General features: G+C 40.5%; 1 protein-coding gene across 1 annotated transcript; it reads left to right on the top strand.

The window, feature by feature from the left end:
• The first annotated feature begins 9,934 nt into the window (after nt 1-9,934).
• On the top strand, nt 9,935-16,740 carry LOC103247421 (zinc finger X-linked protein ZXDB). The gene has a single exon (XM_008019544.3). The coding sequence runs from the start codon at nt 10,464-10,466 to the stop codon at nt 12,855-12,857; it is 2,394 nt and encodes a 797-aa protein (XP_008017735.3). The 5' UTR covers nt 9,935-10,463; the 3' UTR covers nt 12,858-16,740.
• The last annotated feature ends 6,555 nt before the right edge of the window (nt 16,741-23,295 follow it).

The following is a 23,295-nucleotide window of genomic DNA, read 5'->3' as shown; positions in this document are numbered from 1 at the left end:
ATTTGTTGCCTCCACTCCAACATGTCCAACTGGTGGAGGAGATCTTTGGCCTTGGCTAACTTTTTCCCTGGACAGTCTTCCCAGGCCATTATGAGGTCTAATGTAGGGTGGGCAGCCTTCTAATCCACAAAAATACACATCAGCAATACAGATGTGAACAGAGGTCCAATGCCTCTGTGTGGCTTCTTCCCAAATTCTGCTCTAATTATACAGGATCCATTAGTGGGGACACAATTTTTCCATCATGTACTATCGCTCCCAATTGTTTAATTTCATTCCCAATTAGGTGGAATTTGTTCCCTGCCAGATGCATTCTATAGAGCCAAGCAGCCTCTTGTTTATTTGGTTCTTGGCCTGGGGCTCGGGTAAGAGAGAGGATGAGACTCCTCCTCTGAGCAAGAACTGACCCTTCCTTCTTGGCTCTCCCTTTTTGTCTTTTCCATTTTTATTACTTTCTGGGTGGCTATAGGCAAAGCAGAGGGTAAATTATCCCAGTCCCTAGCATGGTGACACTGTGCTGCCTTTTCTTCTGGAGAGCACCTATTCTCCTCTCCAGGGACCTCTTTTCCAAACTGTCACTCCCAGGAGTTTGGGCTCTTACATCTTTTCCAGGTGGCATCCTGATGATATATTGCTGCCAGCAAGGTCAGCACATACATCATGGTTAAGATTGCCTGTTCAACCTGACAGCAACCTCCTGTAGAGTTCCGGGAGGGGTAGGGATATAAACTTTTTTGCCTTTAGTCACTTTAAGTAACACTCCAGCTAGCTCAGCCCAAAGGTTAAGATATTAATATCCCTCTGGAGAGGGGATAGCATGATGACAACTGCAACATCATAATTGAGTATAACAACAGTAGAGGCATGCTACCTGCTTTCAAAGGGCCTCTCCACCAGCTGCCCTTAGGAGACCAACCTTGGCCCGATGTCTCTGCCTTATTGGCTCATTTACTTGCCTAGCTGTCTCTGGGGAGGAGGACATCCTCACATCTCAGACTACCCCAAATCCTCAACCCAGCCACAGGGAGCACTTCCCACCATAGCTTGTTATGCAATCCAGGGTGACTCACCCTTGTTCCAGAGGCATGTACGCCCTCTCTTTTTCTATTCAGGTGCACAGGTGCACAATGTCCAATGTCAACTGAGGGGCGGACCCAGGTAAGTGGGCTGATCTCCTTCCCCAGTACCTTGGCATCTCAGACCCCAAAAGTCAGTTCTAAGGTTGTGGGTTCACTCAACTACTGGTGCTACCTCCAGGCCAGGTCAATGAGATATACAAGGAGACTGCAAAAACTATATTGTTGCAGTACAGCAATGAGCGATGCTGCGCAAAACTGCTACAGAGGCATTCTAAATGTAGAGTCTGAGCACTTAAGGCTGCCTAGGACTGATTTTTCAATTGATTGTCCTACTGACTGGTTAGACCCTCTACCAGTTTCTTGTTCACAAAAATCCCATCCCCCTCACCACTTGCAGTGAGTTCCAAGATTTCTGGGCTGATCAATGAAGAAGACTTGACCACGAGATGGCAGTAGCGCCCAAGAACCGTTTTTGTTTGTTTGTTTGTGTTTGTTTTTGTGAGAAGGAGTCTTACTCTGTTGCCCAAGTTGGAATGCAGTGGCACGACCTCCACTCACTGCAACCTCCACCTCCCGAGTTCAAGTGATTCTCCAGCCTCAGCCTCCCATGTAGTTGGGATTACAGGTGCCCGCCACAATGCCTGGGTAATTTTTGTATTTTTTGGTAGAGATGAGGTTTCACCCTGTTGGCCAGGCTAGTCTCGAACACCTGACCTCAGGTGATCCACCGCCTCAGCCTCCCAAAGTGCTGGGATTACAGGTGTGAGCCACCAGGCCCTGCCAAGAAGTTTTTTATTTCGGCAGTGCTTTGACAGGTTGCCAGAGAGGGGAAGTCTCTCACATCAGACCTTCAAGAGGCAGCAGCAGAGGGCCCCTGCCCCGAAGGGGAAGAGGGCAAGGCAACTCCTGGGGTAGAGGAGAATAGGAGAGGGCCTTATGTGCCTGGGCGATATGATTCAGCAGCAGGAGTGAGAGTCTCTGGGTCAGAGAGCTCTGGAGGCAAGCAGTAGCATGGGGTCTTTTATAGTCCCTGTGTTTGCCTTAACCGGGCTAGCAGATGTCAGTGCAGTTTTGTGGGGCATGCAAGGCCAGCAAGCCCTAAGTGGCTACACATGTGCTTACTTGAGGTATATTTAAAGCAATTGCATGTGCAAAAAATTCAAGTTTGGCATTGGCAGAATTTCAACCTGCTGTGAGGAAGTATAATGGCAATATAGAGGCCAATATATGGAGGTCATGCTTAACCCACTGATATAATAACATGCCAATTAGTCAGTCACTCTGATTAATCTGACTGGTGTGGTCTGAGATCAAATCTATTCAATCTGTACTATCAACAGGACTCTAAGCAGCAAGGTGAGATCAATCTGCAACGTTAACCCGAACTTAAGGTGTTAAGAGCACACGTACAATACTACTGCTCCTGAGTTTTTATCTAAGAGAAATGAAAGCATGGGTCCACATAAAGACTTGTATGTGAATGTTTCGAGCAGCTTCATTTGTACTAGTGAAAAACTGGAAGCAATCCAAATTACCATACAATGAAATACTATGCTATGACAAATACTAATGAACTATTGATAGAAATAACAGCATGGGTGAATCTGAAAATAACTATGCTGATTGTAAGAAGACAAAAAAGAGTATACAGTGTATAATTCTATTTATATAAAATTCTATAAAGCACAAACTAACCTATAGTAAGAGCAAGCAGATCAGTGGTTGCCTAGGGACACGGATGGGGATGCGTAGGGAGGGAAGCAGCATAACGGGGCATGCGAAAGCCTTAGGAGGTGATGAAAATGATTGTCATTTTGAATGTGGTAAGGGCTTATGATTATTGGTAAGGAGTTATGCTTATAAAATATAAATAATTTGTATTTTGTAAATTATATAAATTACATATAATTTCATTTAGTTTTAAATTTAAGGAATGGCAACATGTCTTGAGTCAAAGAACCCTCAAAACAACACCTTAAATACTGCAAAGTCTTTGACGATGTATTTGCCAGTTAACTTATCTTTAAACAGCATAATAAATAAAAATTGTCAAGACTTACTTGTTTCTATTTGTTTATTTTAGTGTGCTGTTGTTTTTTCACATTCTGGGTCATATTTTCAAAGTATTGTTCCACATTTTGTAAATGTATATATTTTCTTTCCAATATTAGTAAAGAGCATCTCAAGCAAGGTCCTGCTTTCTACTTTGATGGTATAGGAGCATGTTTGACTCAGATATGAACCACTTGTGGGCAGAATTATGGGTGAGAAATCTGGTATTTAAGGAACACTCTGGATTAGTTTCCCACTGGTGAGAAAATAAAAAAGCGATGAGCACTTTTTCCAAATACCACGTGATGAATCAAGGACTCAAACATGCTAACTGGGTTTAGACTATTCTATTACCAAAATATTCCAATCAATTCCTATGGACAGTTTGTAAACTGTCATTCCCAATGCCTCCTCATCCTTCATGTTCCCACGCAAAGGTCTCATAGCTTGTCAGACCTTTCGGGGAAGCGCTGTTTTTTTTTTTTTTTTTTTTTTTTAAATTAAAAGTTAAGTCATGTGCAGGGCAGAGTGAGGCAAAATGTAGCCAGTGGTCAGGACCTAAAGACCTCTCCTCCACCTGGGCCTTGAGAGTTTGGGAGAAGCTCAGGAAGAAAAGCCAACAATCTGAGTCCACTGGGCTTTGAGGCAGGGGTCTTGCATCTGTACATGTGGGATAAATGATGTGAAAACCATTAACTCTGCTGCTCATCCAGCTGCGGAGAAAAGCTTTTCCTCTGATCAAGGTGATTATCTGGCTGGTGGACCTCATTTTGCACCAGGTCCTGATCCCTGAGTTTTACCCGAGTCCACAGTTCACCTGATGGAGAACTCAGAGTCAAAGCGCAGGCCCAAGTCAGGCTGTCTGACTGCTGCTTGAGGGCCTAGGGACAACACTCCCGGAGTCAGGAGGGTGGAGGTTAGGATGACAGTGAAATGGCCAGAAGGTGAAGATACATGTGAGTATTCTCTCTTCATTAGGTCACATGGATGAAAGGTAATAGAAAGGTAGCACATACATTTTCGAGAAGTTAGAGCTGATAGTCAGAACACAAAGATGGTTGATTGTTCCACAGACGTGGAAGGCAGGGGCTCAAGACCTGTAAAATCCCCCACTGAGCAGATAACTGAGACAGTACTTCCCAGTGATGCACTCTGCTGGCAGACAGTGTGAAATTTTCCTGGAGAAGGCTCAGGCCATCAGTCCCTGGTCCATTTTCCGGCCTCACAGAGATGCTGATCAGAACACCCTCCACAGGGAGAGCATTGCGCAAGTGATTCCCTTTTTAGAAATTCTTCTAAGCCAGTCAGAAGATGACAAGCTTGCAGATGGAAGGGGATCAGAACCTGGGCAATGTCTTAGAGTGGCCGACCTATCATTGTGTGTGGTTCAGAGTGTTTGCACTAAGACAAAACAGAGGGAGAAAGAAAAACCCTACACCCATACAAACTTTGAGGGAATACTGGAGCTTAATGTAACAGAGACCAGTCGTGCTAGGAAATTTTATTACATTCTCTGAAGGAGTGGCAGGGTTCTGTGTTTGGGCTGGTTTCCGAAGTGCAATAATTGTCAAGCTCACCAAAAGTGTGACAGAATCACGGAATTACCCTTCATAGAAAGCCGGAATTACTCCTAACCCCTACCCTCATCCTCCGCCTGGACCAGAGAGAGAAACAACTACTTGAGTTTTCAGAAACTACCAAACCTTGGCTCTAGCTCCGCATCCTTGGCCAGAGCATGGAAGGTTGGGGTGAGGGACACGGTGAACAAGAACTGCATCCTCACGCTGTTCACACTTCCTCATTCCCCCTTTTGCTCTTGTGTTGGGGTCAGAGGTTACCAGGCAGGGTTCACTAAGGTTGTCAGTGGGAGGATGCGACCCCTGGTGGGTTCCTCCCAGCCAGCTCAGTATTGGGGGCTCCCAATTCCCCTTTCTCCTGCAAGGAAAGACACCACAGCTGTGTCACCCTCCTTCAGAGACTGCAGATTGGAGGTCTGTTTTTCCACAAAACCTAGTTCTAAGCCATTTCTAGCAAGTGAGAGTGACTGGAAGCCTAGTGGTGACAGCTGCCCAGGGGGCAGGCTTAAATAGCAACCCCTCCTAGTAGTGAACGAATTTCAAATTTCACACAAGAAGGGCAAAACCATGGGCTATTTTCTCGCATGAATGTTTGCCTATTTTTGGGCCCTAAATCAAATTGAGAAAAGCGTGACTAAAACACTCAAACTGAAAATATAGTTAGAGATATACACTTTGTGAGACTAACTCGGGAATCTACTGCCCTCCTTCTGCAAGGATAGGGCTCTATAAGGCATGACTTGAAATGAAATCCAAGCACCTTTTATCTATCTGTTTAACTCTGGTGCAGGGAAACAGAGCAACATTTAAGGTATAAACTAAATTAGTCTGTTCCTGAAGAGAACATTTGCTACTCACATTTATGGTGGAAGCAGCAATCTCACAACACAACAAAGCTCTCCTTGTGAGTGGAGCGGGCAAGTCCTGGGTAGGTCTAGACTACAAGGCTCACAGGCTCTATGCCCTAAGCTACTGATGCCCCTTTGTGCCAGAGGCTGGGCTTTGCAGCAAACTCAGTTCAGGCCTGGGAACCCTGAGCCCACCAAGAATCCTAAATAGTCAACTAAAACCTCTGAAATAGCCAGGCCTGTTTCTTTAATCATTAGTATTATTTGTATACCTTTAGGGGGTACAAGTCCAGTTTTGTTACATGGATATATTACCCAGTGGTGAAGTCTAGACTTCCCAGAGCAACAACAGGGTTTGGTAAATAATCTCCCTTGTGCAATCAACAACTATAACCCTGGCAGGTAGGGTGCCTACTATTCATACCGACTACAGAGAGCATGGACTCCTCTAACCTGACGAAGTATATGAAGCCAGTTACCAATTTATTACCTCTCAGCTCCAAATTCACCCTTCAATATATATATTCTTTGATAATAGAGGGATTCTTTAAGCATCTCTCCTTTAAAGTAACATCAAAGAGCACGATGTTACACTTACTTAATAGAGGGCTCTGGAGGGACAGACATTGAAAAAGGAAGCGGTATTTCTATGAATTCTGGTTCTCAGAGTTGTGGAAGTGAGGACATTCAGGATGCTTTGTCCCAGGCCTGGGCTCAAAACAACTGTCCCTCAGCAATCCTGCAGTCCTGGTGTGCCCTGATGATCAGCGTCTTGTGGCCCTCTTGATAGGGACATGCTGTTCTCCAAGTCACCTGCCCATTGCTTCTCTCTGCTCACTTGCTCCACAGTCACACACACACATACACACACACACTCACACGCACACACATGACCAGGTTCATGTAGTCCTGTCAATACTGCAGCCCTCTCAACACTGAGACCCCACCCGAATCTTGTGCAAGGGGCATTGTTTACCCCATGACTCCAACTGAGCCAGGCCCCCCAACCCCTACTTCACACCCAGTTACTAGCCACCAGCTATTGCTTGTCTACACTACCATGCTCCAAAGGGTGCCTTCTTGCTTCCTCTGCGACCGTAGACCAGTTGTAGCTCTGCAGACCAGCTCAGTTACTGGCAAACCAGTGGAATTTCTCTGCCATCCAGTGGGGTTCTTCTCCAATTAGGTATGAAATCCAGCCTAATTGATGAATTTAATGAAAACTTAGAAGCTTTCATTCTAAGTTTGTCTTTCCTTGGGTACTCTCCCCCAAGTCCCAGAAAATCCCATATAGAGTTGTCTTGTAATTATATAAGATATTTTATCATAGTTTAATGATTCTTTATATTAAATGTTCTCCTTCTAGATCGCTGTGTGCTTTCAGTCTTCTGATTGAATCCATATTGCTACAGAACACATGTCTACAGCAAGCATCATTCTTAACGGAGAATCACTGAAAGCTTTCTCTTTACGAGCTGCATCAAGGAAGGATGTCCACTATCACCACTTCTATTCAATAGTTTACTGGGGGTGGTGATGGGGTCCCAGACAGAGCAATAGAGCAAGAAAAAGAAGTAAGATATTTGGAAAGGAAGAAGAAAGACTGGCACTATTTACAGATGATATGACAGTGTATATAAAATTCTACAATGTATTACAGAAAAATTATTAGAATCGACAGAAGAGTTTATACACTTGTAGGATAAAATCTTAATGAACAAAAGTCAATTGTATCCTGTTTACCAGCTACAAATTTAGACAGTAAAAATTCCAAACATAGGATTTGCACAATATGAAGTGCCTAAAATAAAAAAGTTGCCTTATCGGAAAAATATAAATTATTACTTGAGCACATTAAAGGAGATCTTATTAAAAGGAGAGACAGACCAAAACCATGAACCAAACATTCGATATTGAGAAGTCAAATCTAAAATATCAGCACAATCTGAATTAGAACCCTAAACTAGCTGTTGGTTGAAGTTTTTATGATAAGTTTGTAATTTAGATGGAATTGAAATGGACCGAAAGTAGCCAAGACACTTTTGAAGAACAAGGTAGAATTTACTGACTTATCCAAATATCAGAATTGACTATGGATCTGTAGTAATTGAGACAGTGTGGTATTTCAAACAGACAAATAGGGCCAAGCACTTAATAGCGAGTATAGGAACTAGCCCACGTATGGGTAGATACTTGATTTATGGCACTGTAAACCAGTTGGCAAAAGGCAGACTTTTCAATAAGTGGTTCACCGAGAAAACTGGATATTCAAATGAATGAATGAATAAATAAATGCAACCCCACTCAACACAATACAAAAACATCAATTGCAGGTGGATTAAGACCTCACTGTGAAGGGCAATAGCATACACATTTTAGAAGAAAATATAGAGAATGCTTTCCTGGCCCAGGGTTTCTTAAAACAGAAAAGATTTCTTAAAACAGATTTCTTAAAACAAAAACGCACTAACCATCAGGAAAAGAATGATGAATTTGACTATATTATAATTAAGATCGTCTGTTCACAAAACATAGCACAAAGCAATGGGAAATACAAACAGAACAAGGGAATATTTTGGGCACAGGAATGGACTAATATTTAAAATATTTAACAGGCTTATTAAGTCAGTAAGTACTAGATGAACAATAGAATAGAAACATGGGTTAAAAGAGGTAAATTTGAACAGGCCTTCTTCGGAGTAGAAACTCCAAAAGGCTCATAAACACGAAAATATGCTAAAGCTTAATAGTAATTTGGATATTGCCCACCAGTAGATTGGCAAAATTAAAATTCTGGCAATACTTGGTGTAGGTGAAGATGTGGAGCAGTAGGGACTCTCCGTGCTGCTGGTGGGATTGACAGCTGGCCCATTCACTACAGAGAACAATTTGGCATCATCTAGTAAAGCTCAGGATATCCATTCCCAATGGCCCTGTGATTCTATTCTTGGATATATACCCTAGAGAGATTTTTACACATGTGTCCCATGAGAAATGTGCAAGAATGTTCATAATAATCACTGAAAAGTAGAAGCAATCCTAATGTCCATCTGCTGCAGAATGGAGTGGTATAATCATACCATAATCACTTTGCTATAAGCATATGCTGGAACAACAGTCAAGGATGAAGACAAAGGATCTACTTACTTATAGCTATTATGAACAACAGTCTCTTAAGTATAATATAGAGTGAAAGAAACAAGTTATAAAAGGAAACATGCCATATGATTCCATTTATACAACTTCGTATCAACTCTATTGTTTAGGGATGCGTATAAAAGTGATAAAGCTATAAAGGAAAGCAGTGAAATGATTATTACAAAGTCATGGCAATGACTATATCCATATAGGAGAGTGTGGGTTGTGATTGGGAGGAGTACAGCAGCTGTATTCTGGAAGGCTGGCAGTGGTCTATTGCTTGACCTTGGTCCTGGTTACATAGGTGTCTGCTTTTGTAAAATCTAAACCATATAGATATATTTTATGCACTCTTCTATACCTCAGATTTGAAAAATGCTTCCTCCAGAAAAAGTAATAGAAAGAAAAGTATGTGGAGTAGAAATGTTGATGAGGTTCAAATACTTATGGATGAAAAACTTGATTTTCAAGAGACCAAGTGTTCACTGTCATTAAAAGAGGGCGAGAGAGCTGGGAGTATTTAAACAACAGGTTACACCCATCCTCCTGCCACCACCACCAATCTAGTCATTACTCTAAGCTTTCTCATCTCAGATATTTCACCCTATATTTGTGTCAATTCCAAACTCAGTCGTGACAGACAAATTGGAGGATTGTCATCATCATTAATAAGATCATTAGGCACCACAGGCCCAGCAAGACTGGGCCACCGCACTTAAATGCGAGTAGGTACACCGGGTTGATTGGACAAGATCGTCTGTGCCTGTTACTTGACAGAATCCATTGCAGTGACTGAGGGTTTAACCTAAACACATTTAACTCAGACTCCTGCCCAGAGACCTCCATGTGCTGGAGAAGGCAGAGCAAACTGAGGAATGAATGCCTTCATTGTACTGTGAGAGTGGACAGGAAATTTATCATGGTACAACCGATGGTGGAAGGGCAAAGAGTTGGTTTAGGTTGTACACTGTATAGGGAGAAGCCAGGAGAAGGTTGGGTTTTTTCCAGATTTCAATATAAATTGTTTCATCCTCCAGACTTTGCATTTCTAGGCTGAACACTGCTAATCTGTTTTGGCCGCATCTCTCACTCATTCTAATCTCTGTATCAGCAAGACAAAAATTGAACAATGCGGTAAATTGTACCGAAGACTTTGCTCAAGACAATTGTGAGTATGGAAGTTGTCCCGCGGGGAGGTGGGAGGGGGAAGGACACTTTCAGCAGAAATGCCAGCATTATGGTGGTTTACTGCTGACACAGAGACAGTTTATTCTCTCAGGAATTGTCTTTCATCCATCAGTCCAGCCAGTCAGCCAGCCAGCAAACAAATTTTAACACACAAAAAGTACGAAGCAACATGTCTAACACTGGGAGGGGCTGGGGGTGTTTATTTGGGTATATACAATGAGTCACGGATTAAAATTGCTTTTAGCGGATAGACGCCTAGGTGTTCCACAGCATTACTGAACAAGCTGTCGTCATTTCCCCATCACCTCAGAAGACCTCCTTAATTACTTACGTATATTAACCGTAGAACGTATTTATGCATACCAGGCTCTACCTCTGGGCTTTCTATTCTGTTCCAGAGACCCAGTACCAGAATATTTAAATCACTGTGGCGTTAAATACGTTTTAATATCTGATAGGGCCAGTTTCTGCGCATTGCACATTTTTTTTCCCCTTTCAGGAACGTGTTCAGGCCCGCGGCAGGGGGCGGGGTCGCGCCTCCTCCTCGGCTCCGGTTCCAGCCGAGCCTCTGGGACACAGAGATGGAAATCCCGAAGCTGCTCCCGGCTCGCGGGACACTACAGGGCGGCCACGGCGGTATCCCCGCGGGTGGCGGCCGGGTCCACCGAGGCCCTGACCCGCCGGCTGGTCAGGTCCCCACGCGCCGCCTCCTGCTGCTCCGGGGCCCCCAAGATGGCGGGCCCGGGCGGCGGCGCGAGGAGGCCCGCACGGCATCACGGGGCCCTGGCCCAAGCCTGCTGGCGCCGAGGCCCGATCAACCTAGCGGCGGCGGCGACGACTTCTTCCTGGTGCTGCTTGACCCGGTGGGTGGCGACGTGGAGACAGTGGGCTCGGGTCAGGCCACAGGGCCTGTGTTGAGGGAGGAGGCCGAGGAGGGCTCGGGGTTCCAGGGGGGCGAGAGCGGCGCGAACTCCGCGGGGCGAACTGCGCTAGGCCCCCGCTGCCTGTCAGCGGTTCCCACTCAGGCCCCGATCTCCGTCCCCGGCCCCGCCGCGGCCTTCACCGGCACAGTCACTATCCACAACCAGGACCTGCTGTTGCGCTTTGAGAACGGCGTCCTCACCCTGGCCACGCCCCCCCCACACGCCTGGGAGCCAGGGGCCGCTCCTGCCCAGCAGCCCGGGTGTCTGATTGCCCCGCAAGCCGGGTTCCCGCATGCCGCGCAGCCCGGTGATTGCCCAGAACTGCCGCCAGACCTCCTGCTAGCCGAGCAGGCCGAACCCGCGCCTGCTCCGGCGCCCGAGGAGGAGGTGGAGGGCCCGGCCGCCGCCCTGGGCCCCCGCGGACCACTGGGCTCCGGCCCAGGCATGGTGCTGTACCTGTGCCCCGAGGCGCAGTGCGGGCAATCCTTCGCCAAGAAGCACCAGCTGAAGGTGCACCTGCTGACGCACAGCAGCAGCCAGGGCCACAGGCCCTTCAAATGCCCCCTGGGTGGCTGCGGCTGGACCTTCACCACCTCTTACAAGCTCAAGAGGCACCTGCAGTCTCACGACAAACTGCGGCCTTTTGGCTGCCCGGCGGAGGGCTGTGGCAAGAGCTTCACCACCGTGTACAACCTCAAGGCGCACATGAAGGGCCATGAGCAGGAGAACTCATTCAAATGCGAGGTGTGCGAGGAGAGCTTCCCCACGCAGGCCAAACTCAGCGCCCACCAGCGCAGCCACTTCGAACCCGAGAGGCCTTACCAGTGCGCGTTTTCTGGCTGCAAGAAGACATTTATCACAGTGAGTGCTCTGTTTTCCCATAACCGCGCCCATTTCAGGGAACAGGAACTGTTTTCCTGCTCTTTTCCTGGCTGCAGCAAGCAATATGACAAGGCTTGTAGGTTGAAAATTCACCTGCGGAGTCACACCGGCGAGAGACCTTTCCTTTGTGACTTTGATGGCTGTGGCTGGAACTTCACCAGCATGTCCAAACTCTTAAGGCACAAAAGGAAGCACGACGATGACCGGAGGTTCATGTGCCCTGTGGAAGGCTGTGGGAAATCTTTCACGAGGGCTGAACATTTGAAAGGCCACAGCATAACCCACCTGGGCACAAAGCCTTTCGTGTGTCCTGTGGAAGGCTGCTGTGCCAGGTTCTCTGCTCGCAGTAGCCTCTACATTCACTCCAAGAAACACCTGCAGGATGTGGACACTTGGAAAAGCCGTTGCCCGATCTCCACTTGTAATAAACTCTTCACATCCAAGCACAGCATGAAGACGCACATGACCAAAAGGCACAAGGTGGGCCAGGATCTCTTAGCTCAGCTAGAAGCAGCAAATTCTCTTACACCCAGCAGTGAACTTACCAGCCAGAGACAGAATGATCTCAGTGATGCAGAGATTGTGTCTCTCTTCTCTGATATTCCTGACAGTACTTCTGCTGCAGTACTGGACACAGCATTGGTGAACTCTGGAATCTTGACTATTGATGTGGCTTCTGTGAGCTCGACTCTGGCAGGGCACCTCCCTGCTAATAGTAATTCCGTAGGGCAGGCTGTGGACCCTCCGGCCTTGATGGCCACCAGCGACCCTCCTCAAACTCTGGATACCTCTCTCTTTTTTGGAACGGCGGCCACTGGTTTTCAGCAGAGCCCCTTAGATATGGATGAGGTCTCAAGTGTAAGTGTGGGGCCATTGGGATCTCTGGGCTCTTTGGCCATGAAAAACTCCAGTCCAGAGCCCCAGGCTTTGACACCCAGCAGTAAGCTAACAGTGGACACAGATGCTCTGACTCCTTCAAGCACCCTTTGTGAAAACAGTGTCTCAGAACTACTGACACCAACCAAAGCGGAGTGGAATGTACATCCTGACTCTGACTTCTTTGGACAGGAGGGAGAAACCCAGTTTGGATTCCCCAATGTAGCAGGAAACCACGGTTCTCAGAAAGAAACAGATCTTATCACTGTGACTGGCAGCTCATTTTTGGTATGAACCAACTCTATTCATTCCTTGCCATGTGGCTTACTTTTATTACAGTCAATTTTGAGGATGTTCTGGACTAAATGTCTAAGTGCAGTCATTTCTTTTTGGTTTGCAAAAAGAGCACAGCCCTGGACTACAAGTTTGGAGATCTAAATTCTGATCTCGAGTCTGGAACTGATAAGTTGTGTGACCCTGAGCAAGTCACTTAACCTATCTGAGCCTTAATTTCCTTATTTATAAATTGAGGTGGTTTGAATAGATTGCTTTTAAGGTCTTTCTGCTCTGTGATTCCTTGATAATAGATTTATTTCCTTGAAAAATATGAGAACTTTTTCAGTGATGTGGTATGTCTTTTTGTTTTTTTTTTTTTTTTAACTGCCCTCCCACCCCTCACATGGTCTTTTTTTGGCAAACGTACATAATGTTACATCATATTATGATAAACATCCATGTACTTTTCACTCCACTTCAGCAATTATGAATCCATGAACAGTCTTTTTTAACTTAGCCTCACTCACTCCCCATGTTCTAGTATTATTTTGTAACAAATAGCAGACATCTGATCATTTTATCCATAAATATTATTTATATATCTCTGAAAGCTGTGGGCTGATATGGAAAAAAATGATAATTCCATTATCACAAGTGGTATTTACAGTAATTCTTTAATATCAGTAAATATCCAGTGAGAGTTCAAACTTTCAATTGCCTCATAAATGCTACTTGTTTTATTATTTTTAATTAGTAGAATCCCGTAAATCTCCTAAGTGTCTTCTTAATCCGTATGTTTCCCCTTCATCTTTGTTTTTTTCCTTGCGATTTTGTTTATGAAATGAGGTTGTTTCACATGTAGCATTTGCTATGATTTAAGTTTTGCTAATTACATCCCTATGGTAATGTTTGCTTTCCTCTATCCTCTGTTTCTTTAATTTGCTAGTTATGTCTAGAGACTTGATGAGATTGAAACATGGCTTTTGGCATGAATGTTTCATAGGTTATGTTGTGTTCATTTAGTAGGTGGTGCATAATCTGTGGTTTTCTCTCTTTTGTGGTATTAGCAGCTGCTGCAGATAAATGCATTAATTCATGATGCTTCTGATATAATGAATCATCTTTGTAGAGTTACTAATCATTAGCAAAGGAGGAAATGCTATGTAATAGAAATATTATTAAATACCAAAATATTTTCTTAAATAGTCATAGAACTAACAAGAAAAAATAGATAGCAAAAAAAATGTGTTGGCTGTTCTCACTGTTTATCTTCCTGACTTCTTTTGATGATGGAAGGCAGTTTTGTGGAAATTGCCAGCCAGGACTTTGACATGAAACAGACCCAGGGCTAAATTTTGGCTCTGTGGTGTTGGTTAAGTGGCCTTGAATAAATTATTTATTAAGCCTCAGTTTTCTAGCTTTTAACTGATTATAGCAATGCACACACATACCTGACACACTGTTAAATTTTCTTCTCTTCCTGTTTCTTGCGTTAAGAAAAAATACTCTGTGTTTTGGCATATTTTAGTGAATTTGTACCATTTTTATTCTCAGTCCTTTTATAATAATTGGAGTATTTTAATCTTATTCATGTGCAGACAAAAGAGCTTTATGAAGTTCAGGGTGAAGTAGTCAAGGGAATCTGTTTATTCCCTTTTCCCTCTACTGAATAATTTTCCCTCTAAGGATTGCTGTGGGTAATACCATGAGTGGAGACATTGCCCACATGCAGAACAGCATATCTCTCCATTTGATCAATTCCCACATGCATAACAGCATATCTCTCCATTTGATCAATTTGTCACCATCTTTGCTCTGCTTTGAAAGTCAGGCTTCTCTGTGACTGTGAAGCCTGCTGTTCCCTGAAAATCTGATAATGGAGCAGTGGAGGTTTATTTCTTTCTGTGCTCTGTAGATCAAATTGTTTGCACTTGGAATTTCCCAGAGTTGAAAGGAAAGATTGAACTGGAATATTATGTAAACTGTCTGTCTTACATTAGTGTAGCATTTTGCAATTTGGGGAACATCTTCACAACTTGTGTCTCGTTGTTCAGAACAACGATGTGAAGTAGTTTTGGCAGTGTCTGTGTTTCATGTAATTTAGCCAACTCCCATTTCAACTAGGCTTTGGCTAAATCTGACAATTCTATATATAGCTTAAAACAAAGAAGATACATTCTCTTTACCCCTCCCAGTCTACCCGTCCAGCCTTCATGATTCATTCCTGTGTCAAGGTTAGCCGCTGTTTTCCATTTGAATTGGTTTCTTTTATGGTCAGTTTACTTTCTTCCCTCTCCCTTCCCTTTCCTGCACATTCCCGTCCTTGCCACGCCTTTCTGTCCTCTTTTTAAATGGATATATCTTTTTCCTGCCGTTATCCCTCAGACATTCTCCTCATGGCACATTTTCTTCAAATGCTAACATTTACTGAGTGTACATTGGAGTTCTGTGCATACAGGAAGAAGTTATTTTCTGAGCTTAGATAATACTATGTGTATATGTGATTAAAATGATGAAGATTATTTTCTGTACCCTTCAAATTAGAAGTGGATTTCTGTTTCATTACTTCCAATTTAAAAAGTTTTTGCCAGAGAGTTTTGCCAATACTCTCTTATTTGCTCTAGTGTACTAGTCCAGTAGTGTTTGCATGTGGATGTCTGTGGATGACAGTTATTGTAGCACTTTGGCAGTGCACTAAAAATTTGCCACTATGAAATATTTCTGTATTGCGTGTGTGTGTGTGTGTTGAAATACGCACACAGCTCCCCCCCCCCCATATATATTAAAAGTGGTTGTATTCATTTAGTGAAAAACAAAAAGTAGATGTACTTTTGTAAATCAGATAAATGCTTGGAATTTGATTGTGTCTACCCATTCAACAGTTTTCCCTCTTTGCTCTGGAAATATTTGTACTCATATAGCATATTTCAAAAATGTCATTGTTCATTAAGGCCTCTTAAATAGACCACTATTTTTTGTGTCTGGCAGATGAGTATGTCAAGGATTGAGATGAACACATAAGTCTTGGAAATTAAATAAATTTATAAACATAAAGATAATTTAATGCTGTGACTTCATTTTTTTAAATTATTTAAACCAACTTTCTCCCAATAAAAAATTATAAACTATGTCTTGTCCTGCTTATTCCTGGACAAATTTTCAAAGGACAGATGTTACATTCTCAGAGGGAACAGCTTTTATTTGTCCATGGGCTCACAAAGTTTCACTAAACAAATTTGTTCAAATGATTTCTCTTTCAACATCATTTTCTAGCAAAATCATGGAAAACAGCTTTACACTTTCAAGGTAATAGATATAATTCTGTTGGTGGTGATAAGCTGCACTTGACTCATCTGAAAAAAGTTGTCATCATTCCTTTTAAATAATGGTACTTGTTTTAATTTCTGCTTCTCTTCAGGCATTGGCTTATTAAAACTTCTCATCAATTGAAAACACAGTAACATAATGGCTTAAAAAGAATTGTGTTTCTAGGGCTCCATTGATCTTGTTGGTCATAAGCTAAAAATACACTGACATTGGTATTTTTTTTTTTTTTTACCAATTACTATAATTAATACAACAAAATGCTTTAGTAGTAGTCAAGAAACATGGATAGACTATGAAGTTTGTCTCTGTGACCTACATTTTTCATGTTCATATCTGGGAAACATATGAGAAAGCAATTTGTAAGCTGGAGATTATACTATATATATTCAAAATTAACAAATATTTACTGAGCATCATTGTGAAGATTACCCCATAACATATTGAGGGGTCTGTGAGAGGAGTACTGTATGACCCTGACCTTTAAAGAGATCGCTGTTGATGGGAGGAGATAGAAAAATAATATATTAAATTATTGAAGAACAAAAACAGAAAAATGTTTACTTTGGCACCAAAATGAAAATGATTAAGAGGTAAAAACAAAACAAAACAAAAAAACAGTAAGAATAATGAGACATTAATTCTGGACACAGAGAAGCCAGAAAATATGTTTTAATAGAGGAGTCAGATCATGAAAATTATGTTTTAGAAATGTTAATATCATGCTAGTGTACAATGTGGATTAGATGGGAAAGACTGGAATAGGAAAATCAGTGAGAAAGCTTTTGCAGCAATCAAGGTGTGATATGAAGGATGAAGCCAGAACTAGGATAGTGCCAGTGGAAATCAAAAGGAAGAAAGAGGTATTGGAAATATTTTCAGATATTTCCAGTATTTGAAGACAGATTTCAAATATCAGATAATTTCAAATTTCTCTTCAAATACTGAAGAGACGACTTAGTACCTCATTGTGGGGGAAGAAACGAGGGAGGGAGGGAGGGAGAGAGAGAATGAGAGAGAGAGATCATCATAGAAACCAAGAATGGTAACTCAGGTTTCCTTAGGGACTATGATATATTTTTACTAACAGAATGAGGGAAGTAAGGAAGAGTTCATTTTGAGAATCAGCATATAAAGATGGTGTATTTAGTTAAACAATAGTTGTTAAAGCATTGTTATCCTACACGAGGATACATTATAATGTGGATACAATTGTGGTTTATCCACTTTCTAGAAGACACCAAAAGGCTACTCTTTTTTTTTGGCAGGGGGTTCCTTTAGGCATTCTCAGAGCTACCTACACAGTTAATGATCCTCTTACCTCCTTTTGAATTACCAGAGACCTCCCCAGCTTGTCCTGAATGATCCAGATCTGCATTGGCCAATATGGTAGCTACTAGTCGTATGTGCCTATTCAGCATTTGAAATGTGTCTAGTGCAACCAAGGAACTGAATTCTTAATTTAATTTAAATTTAAGTTTTAAAACTGAAGCAGTTATAAAACATTTTTCTGTTAGACACAACTCTATTGTTTTGGCAGGACTAAATTTCACTTTAACCATTGAAAATTTAGTATCCAAATTGAGTTGTGCTATGAATGTAAAATATAAACCTTAATACCAAAAGTTTTCAGAGGCTTAATACAAAAAATTAAATATCTGATTAGTATTTTAATATTGATTACATGTTGAATAATGTTTTGAATAGATTTGGTCAAAAATTCAAATTAATTTTATCAGTTTCTTCTTACTTTTTTAATGTGGCTACTAAAAAAATCTGAAATAAAGGCAGGACACAGTGACTCATGCCTGTAATCCCAACACATTAGGAGGCCAAGGCGGAAGGATCACTGTGACCAGGAATTCGAGGCTTCAGTGAGCTATGATCCCACCGCTGCACTCCAGCCCGGGTGACAGAGTGAGACCCTATCTCTTTAGAAAAGACGAAAATTAAAGAAAATTTAAAATTAAACATGACTCTTTAAAAAAATAAAATTACAGATAAGTTCTCATTATATTTCTATTGGACAATGCAAATCTGGACATTACATCACTTCCTAAGACTACTCTGTATGAAAATGAGCTATGCCTTCTGTGCTGTATACTAACTTTTAAGATTCACTGGGTATTCTATTTTATGTTTAGGGTATAATAGTCTATGTATTATATTAGGAATTCAGTATTTTGTCATGAATTTCAGCAGTTCACTATGAAAGTAGAAGTGAGTTTCACCTCCATCTGTCTCAGTTGGAGCTGGGAAGAGTAAGATGGTGAAAAGTTCAATATTCCTGGATCTGTGTGAGATTGCCTCATTGAGGCATCTTACTTATCATCTCTTCTGTCACTAAAGAGAGTCGTGAGGCAAGGGATAGTGTGAGAACCCCTACAAGAGTCTTTCCATTTTGTAGTTTCCCTGTCCACTAAAAGAGAACTCTAGAAGGAATGGAACAAAAATAAAGGGTAAAACATTAAAGGAGTGTAAATAACTCTCCAGGAATTACATTGTATTTGATGGTGAATTTGATAGGAGTCCCACATTGTCACCTAGGATAATTTCTCACTCTTGTTAATTTAAAGACAGACAACACTCTTTTAACTTTTCATTTTTCTAAAGACAATATCCGAATGTGGTATTTTAAAACAAAGCACACAAAGATACCTAACAGCACCAACAATTTCTGAATCCCTTAAGACCATCGATTCTATTTGTTTACTAAGCTATCATTCAGCACTTATGTATTGAGTACCTAATATATGAGGTATTGTGAATTATTACACCTAAAGTATAACTCAATCCATTCCAAATTTTTTTGAGTATCAATTATGTAACAGGTATTGTCCTTATGTTTAAAGATATGATCTATATGGGAAACTATTAAAACCAGTGTATAACAGAGCTTTAAGAGGTACATTATAGATTTACCAGAATAAGAAGTACCATTTTCTGTAAGTGAGCATAAATTTTGATATGGGAAACCAATATACACAATATCAGCAAATATAGTATTTCATCAGAAACTGAAATTTTGTTTAAAGTGTAAATATCACAACAAAAGTATTCTAAACTAAAACTTTGACAGGTTTCTGAGAAGTAGATTTGATAAACTGTAGCAAAATATGAAAATTAATTATGAAATAGACTTTATTTTTTATTTATTTTTAGATTGCAACTTTTGGCTTGATGAATCTTATACCTATAAGTGATCCTGATCCTGGGGATTGTGTACTTATCTCCCTCATTATATGAATGAGGAAAGGTATTAGGCCTACACTTTGTGTGTAAATTTCTTTTCTTCTTATTATAAGACATTATTGCAAAATTTAATTCTGTGGAAAAATAAGGACATTATTTTGAAGATAAATGTATTATATTGACACACCAGGTGGAAGGAATGAAATAGTAATTAATTTCAGATAACATTTGGGACTGAAAGTTAGAGTTAAATATGGAGGAACCTAAAAGTTCATCAGTGCTCTGGGGTGGGGGTTCTGTTAAACAAGTAAGTGTTTTGATTTCTGGTAAAAAAAAAAAAAAAATAGTAGCTTAACATTTTTGAAAATTAGGGAAAATTTTGTTTCAAAATAGCAAAATAAAACTTTCTTTAATGCTAAGAATTTTTTAATTTTCAAGATGTAAAACACAAAGGGTAAAAAACAAACATTTTCCTTATAGCATAATAGCAAAAGAAAGTGATTTATTTTAAACAAGACTAACCTCTCTCTTCTGTTTACAGTACAGCATAGAAGCTAACTTCAGAATTATCTTGTCTTCAAATGACAGAAGGAAACTGTCCACTTGTCTGCTTAGAAATTTTCCAGAACAGAGAACCCTAGTGGAAATACCATTGAAGGAGCAGCAGCAGTTCATCCCAAGCTAGTTTCAACTTTAGTGCTGCCTTAGTGAGTCCTTTCCTGTCCAAAGTGCCAACATTAGCTAGTTTAACACCAACTACAGTCAACTTTTTGTACTTGCTATGTGTAAGAAAATTTAGCATTTTCTCGTTCAATTCACATATGATTGTGGGCTTCCTGGTGCTAATTATTAATTATCTCATTATAATATTAACAATAATTAGTTGGCATGCCTTATGATAATAATTACACTTCAATATTTTATCTTCATTTAAAAATTGTTTTGACTAAATAAAATTTGCTTGACATAGGGGTACATTTTTCTACATTATTTGAGTATGTCTCAATCATCTCTGTATTTTGGAAGCAATACAATTTAGAGCTCTGTTAACATTTATTTAGATAAGTGTTTTGAATTATAGCCTTACAATGTTGGCTACTTTGAAAATGGAGAAAGGCAAGCATCCCCCACATTCATAGATCAGTGATAAAGTCCCTGGAAAAAATTTGGGGAGTGAGACGTTAAGTAGGTCTTAGAGTTAAGATCAAATTCATAAGAAAAAACTATTTGATTCTGTTGTTTAAAATTATTCATTTATATTTATCATGTTTGCTGCTGAGTATAATCTTATATATCATATAAACTTATAGAAGCCTATTTTTAAAACTCCGTTTAAAGTATTATGTCATTAATTGGTACTTTAAAAAATAGGCTAACTGGTATTATATTTTATTTTTACAAACGGCATCTGATAGCATTTAGACTTTGAAATTTGAATACAAAATATATACAGTCCTAAATATAACATTTCATAATATTTGTAAGGTAGTTCTGACTATGATTCATAATAGATTCTTTTGCAACAACAACAAAAGAAAATATTTTACAAAGGTAAAATGTTACGTGCATCCACAGCCAACATTACATTTACTTTCCACTCATATATTCATAATAAGACAATAGTAAAAAGCATTGAGAATTCTTCTCAAAGATGGAAAACTATGGCTAAAAAATATAAGAAGGATTTTACAATAGAGCAACATACTTTTTACTTTCTCGAAAGCCTTTGATCAACAGCATCTGGAAACAAGGATGAGAGGCACATGTTCAGTATTCTCCAGCATTTTCCATTTATACTGAGCAATACAAAGACATCAAATAGACATTATTGCAATATTTAATGATTGTCTAGTACAAACTACATGAAGAATCATCCAGGGTACATAATACCCAGTGAAAAGAGAAATTTCCTTAATTGACATCCTGCATATGAAATGTCAAAAGTGGTCAAATTAAATGTTATTTTACTTGACACTGAGAGTAGATGGTGCTTTCCACAAAGAAATACTCTTTAAAGGAGTTTCCTTTCCACTTACAGTGAATATTTGATTCAGATAATGAAAATCGCTATTCACTCTCTTAAAATCTGCCTGTCCTCTTTATCGTTATTATTATTATTTGTTGGGAAAGGCAGTCTCATGTCTACAGTTTTTGGTTCCCACTTAGCCACATATTTATGGATCTTGGGCCTGGAACACTCCCTAACCAAGAGATAAAATGCCCACATGACTATGCTGGACTTACCACCTTGTGCAAGAGTATCTTTCCCTGGTGCAAGTTAAATGCGTACCTATTTTTCTGCTTAAGCATGTGGGTTACATGACACCTGGCAAACCCCACTGCCACACCTTGCCTCCCTAAGGAAGGGTTAGGATCCTTTCTCTGCAGCAGGAGAGGGGTGTGCCATAGGCAAATTTCCCTGTTGGTTGCCAAAAGAGATCAGTTAGCCATGGGAAATCAATGCACACTATTGAAGCTTATCATGCTCTCTTTTTGTTGTAAAGCTTTGCTCCATCCATTGCTTAAATGTGTTGTGGGGTTTTTTGGTGACTCCAAAACCCAGATACAGTGGGTAGAAGTGTTTGGAGTCCTCCCCTGGAATTGGTAACTGGTGCATGGTATTCTGCTTGATATTGCTATTATTTGTAATAATTTCCATCTGAACTCATTTCCTCAATGTTGTGAGATTTGTTCATGTTCATTGAGTGTAGCAATTCATTCATTTGAATTTCTCTATAGAATCACATGATATTCATTCACATGTCAATGAGTATGTGCATTGTTTCTTGATTTTGGCTGTAACAGATAACACTATTCTTCTATATATAATTTAGTGCATTTTCATATGGATTTCTATGGGTCAATACCTAGAAGAATGGAAAGGTTATATAGTAGTATGGGTAATGATTCCAATTGCTCCATGTCTTTTCCAAAATTGGCATTTTCAACTTTTTTATTTTAGCCATTACTATTGGTTATCTAATAGTATTTCATTGTAGTTTTAAATGTACATTTCTATGATTACTAATGGGCTTGAGAATCTTTTCATGTTTATTGGATATTTGGATATCTTATTTTTGAAGTCTTGTGTTGTTTAAGTGGGTGAGGGCTTTGTCTTTTTCTTGATTGATTTTTAGGGATTCTTTATATATTCAAGGTAAAAGCATTTATTAGACATATATGAAAAAAATTATCCTACTCCTTTTATTATTTTTTATAATTAAGTTCCAGGGTACATGTGCAGGATGTGTCATTTTTTTACGTGTCCCATGGTGGTTTGCTGCACCTATCAACCCATCACCTAGGTATTAAGACCAGCATGCATTAGCTATTTCTCCTGATGCTCTCCCCACAACTGTCCTCCCCTGACAGGCCCCAGTGTGTGGTATTCCCTTCCCTGTGTCCATGGGTTCTCATTGTTCAGCTACTACTTATAAGTGAGAATGTGGTGTTTCGATTTCTGTCCCTGCGTTAGTTTGTTGAGGATAATGGCTTATGGCTTTATCCATGTCCCTGCAAAGGACATGATCTTGCTCTTTTTTATGGCAACATAATATTCCATGCTATATATATGCCACATTTTTCTTAATCCAGTCTATCACTGATAGGCACTTGGGTTGATTCTATGTCTTTGCTATTGTGAATACTGCTGCAATGAATATACATGTCCATAATCTTTATAATAGAATTATTTATATTGCTTTAGGTATATACCCAGTAATAGGATTGCTGGGTCAAATGGTATTTCCAGTTCTAAATCTTTGAAAAATTACCACACTGTTTCCTACAATGGTTGAACTAATTTACATTACCAACAATAGTGTAAAAGTGCTCATTTTTATCTGCAACTTCGCCAGCATCTGTTGTTTCTTGACTTAATAATCGCCATTCTGACTGGCGTGAGATGGTATCTCATTGTGGTTTTCATTTGCATTTCTCT

Source organism: Chlorocebus sabaeus, chromosome X, assembly GCF_047675955.1.
Source record: "Chlorocebus sabaeus isolate Y175 chromosome X, mChlSab1.0.hap1, whole genome shotgun sequence".
Taxonomy (NCBI): domain Eukaryota; kingdom Metazoa; phylum Chordata; class Mammalia; order Primates; family Cercopithecidae; genus Chlorocebus; species Chlorocebus sabaeus.
Note: the sequence above shows the minus strand (reverse complement) of the source record. Positions and strands in the feature narration are given on the sequence as shown.

Bases quoted from the DNA above. Each gene is read 5' to 3' on its own strand.
- LOC103247421 (XM_008019544.3), top strand. From the start codon at position 10,464: ATGGAAATCCCGAAGCTGCTCCCGGCTCGCGGGACACTACAGGGCGGC.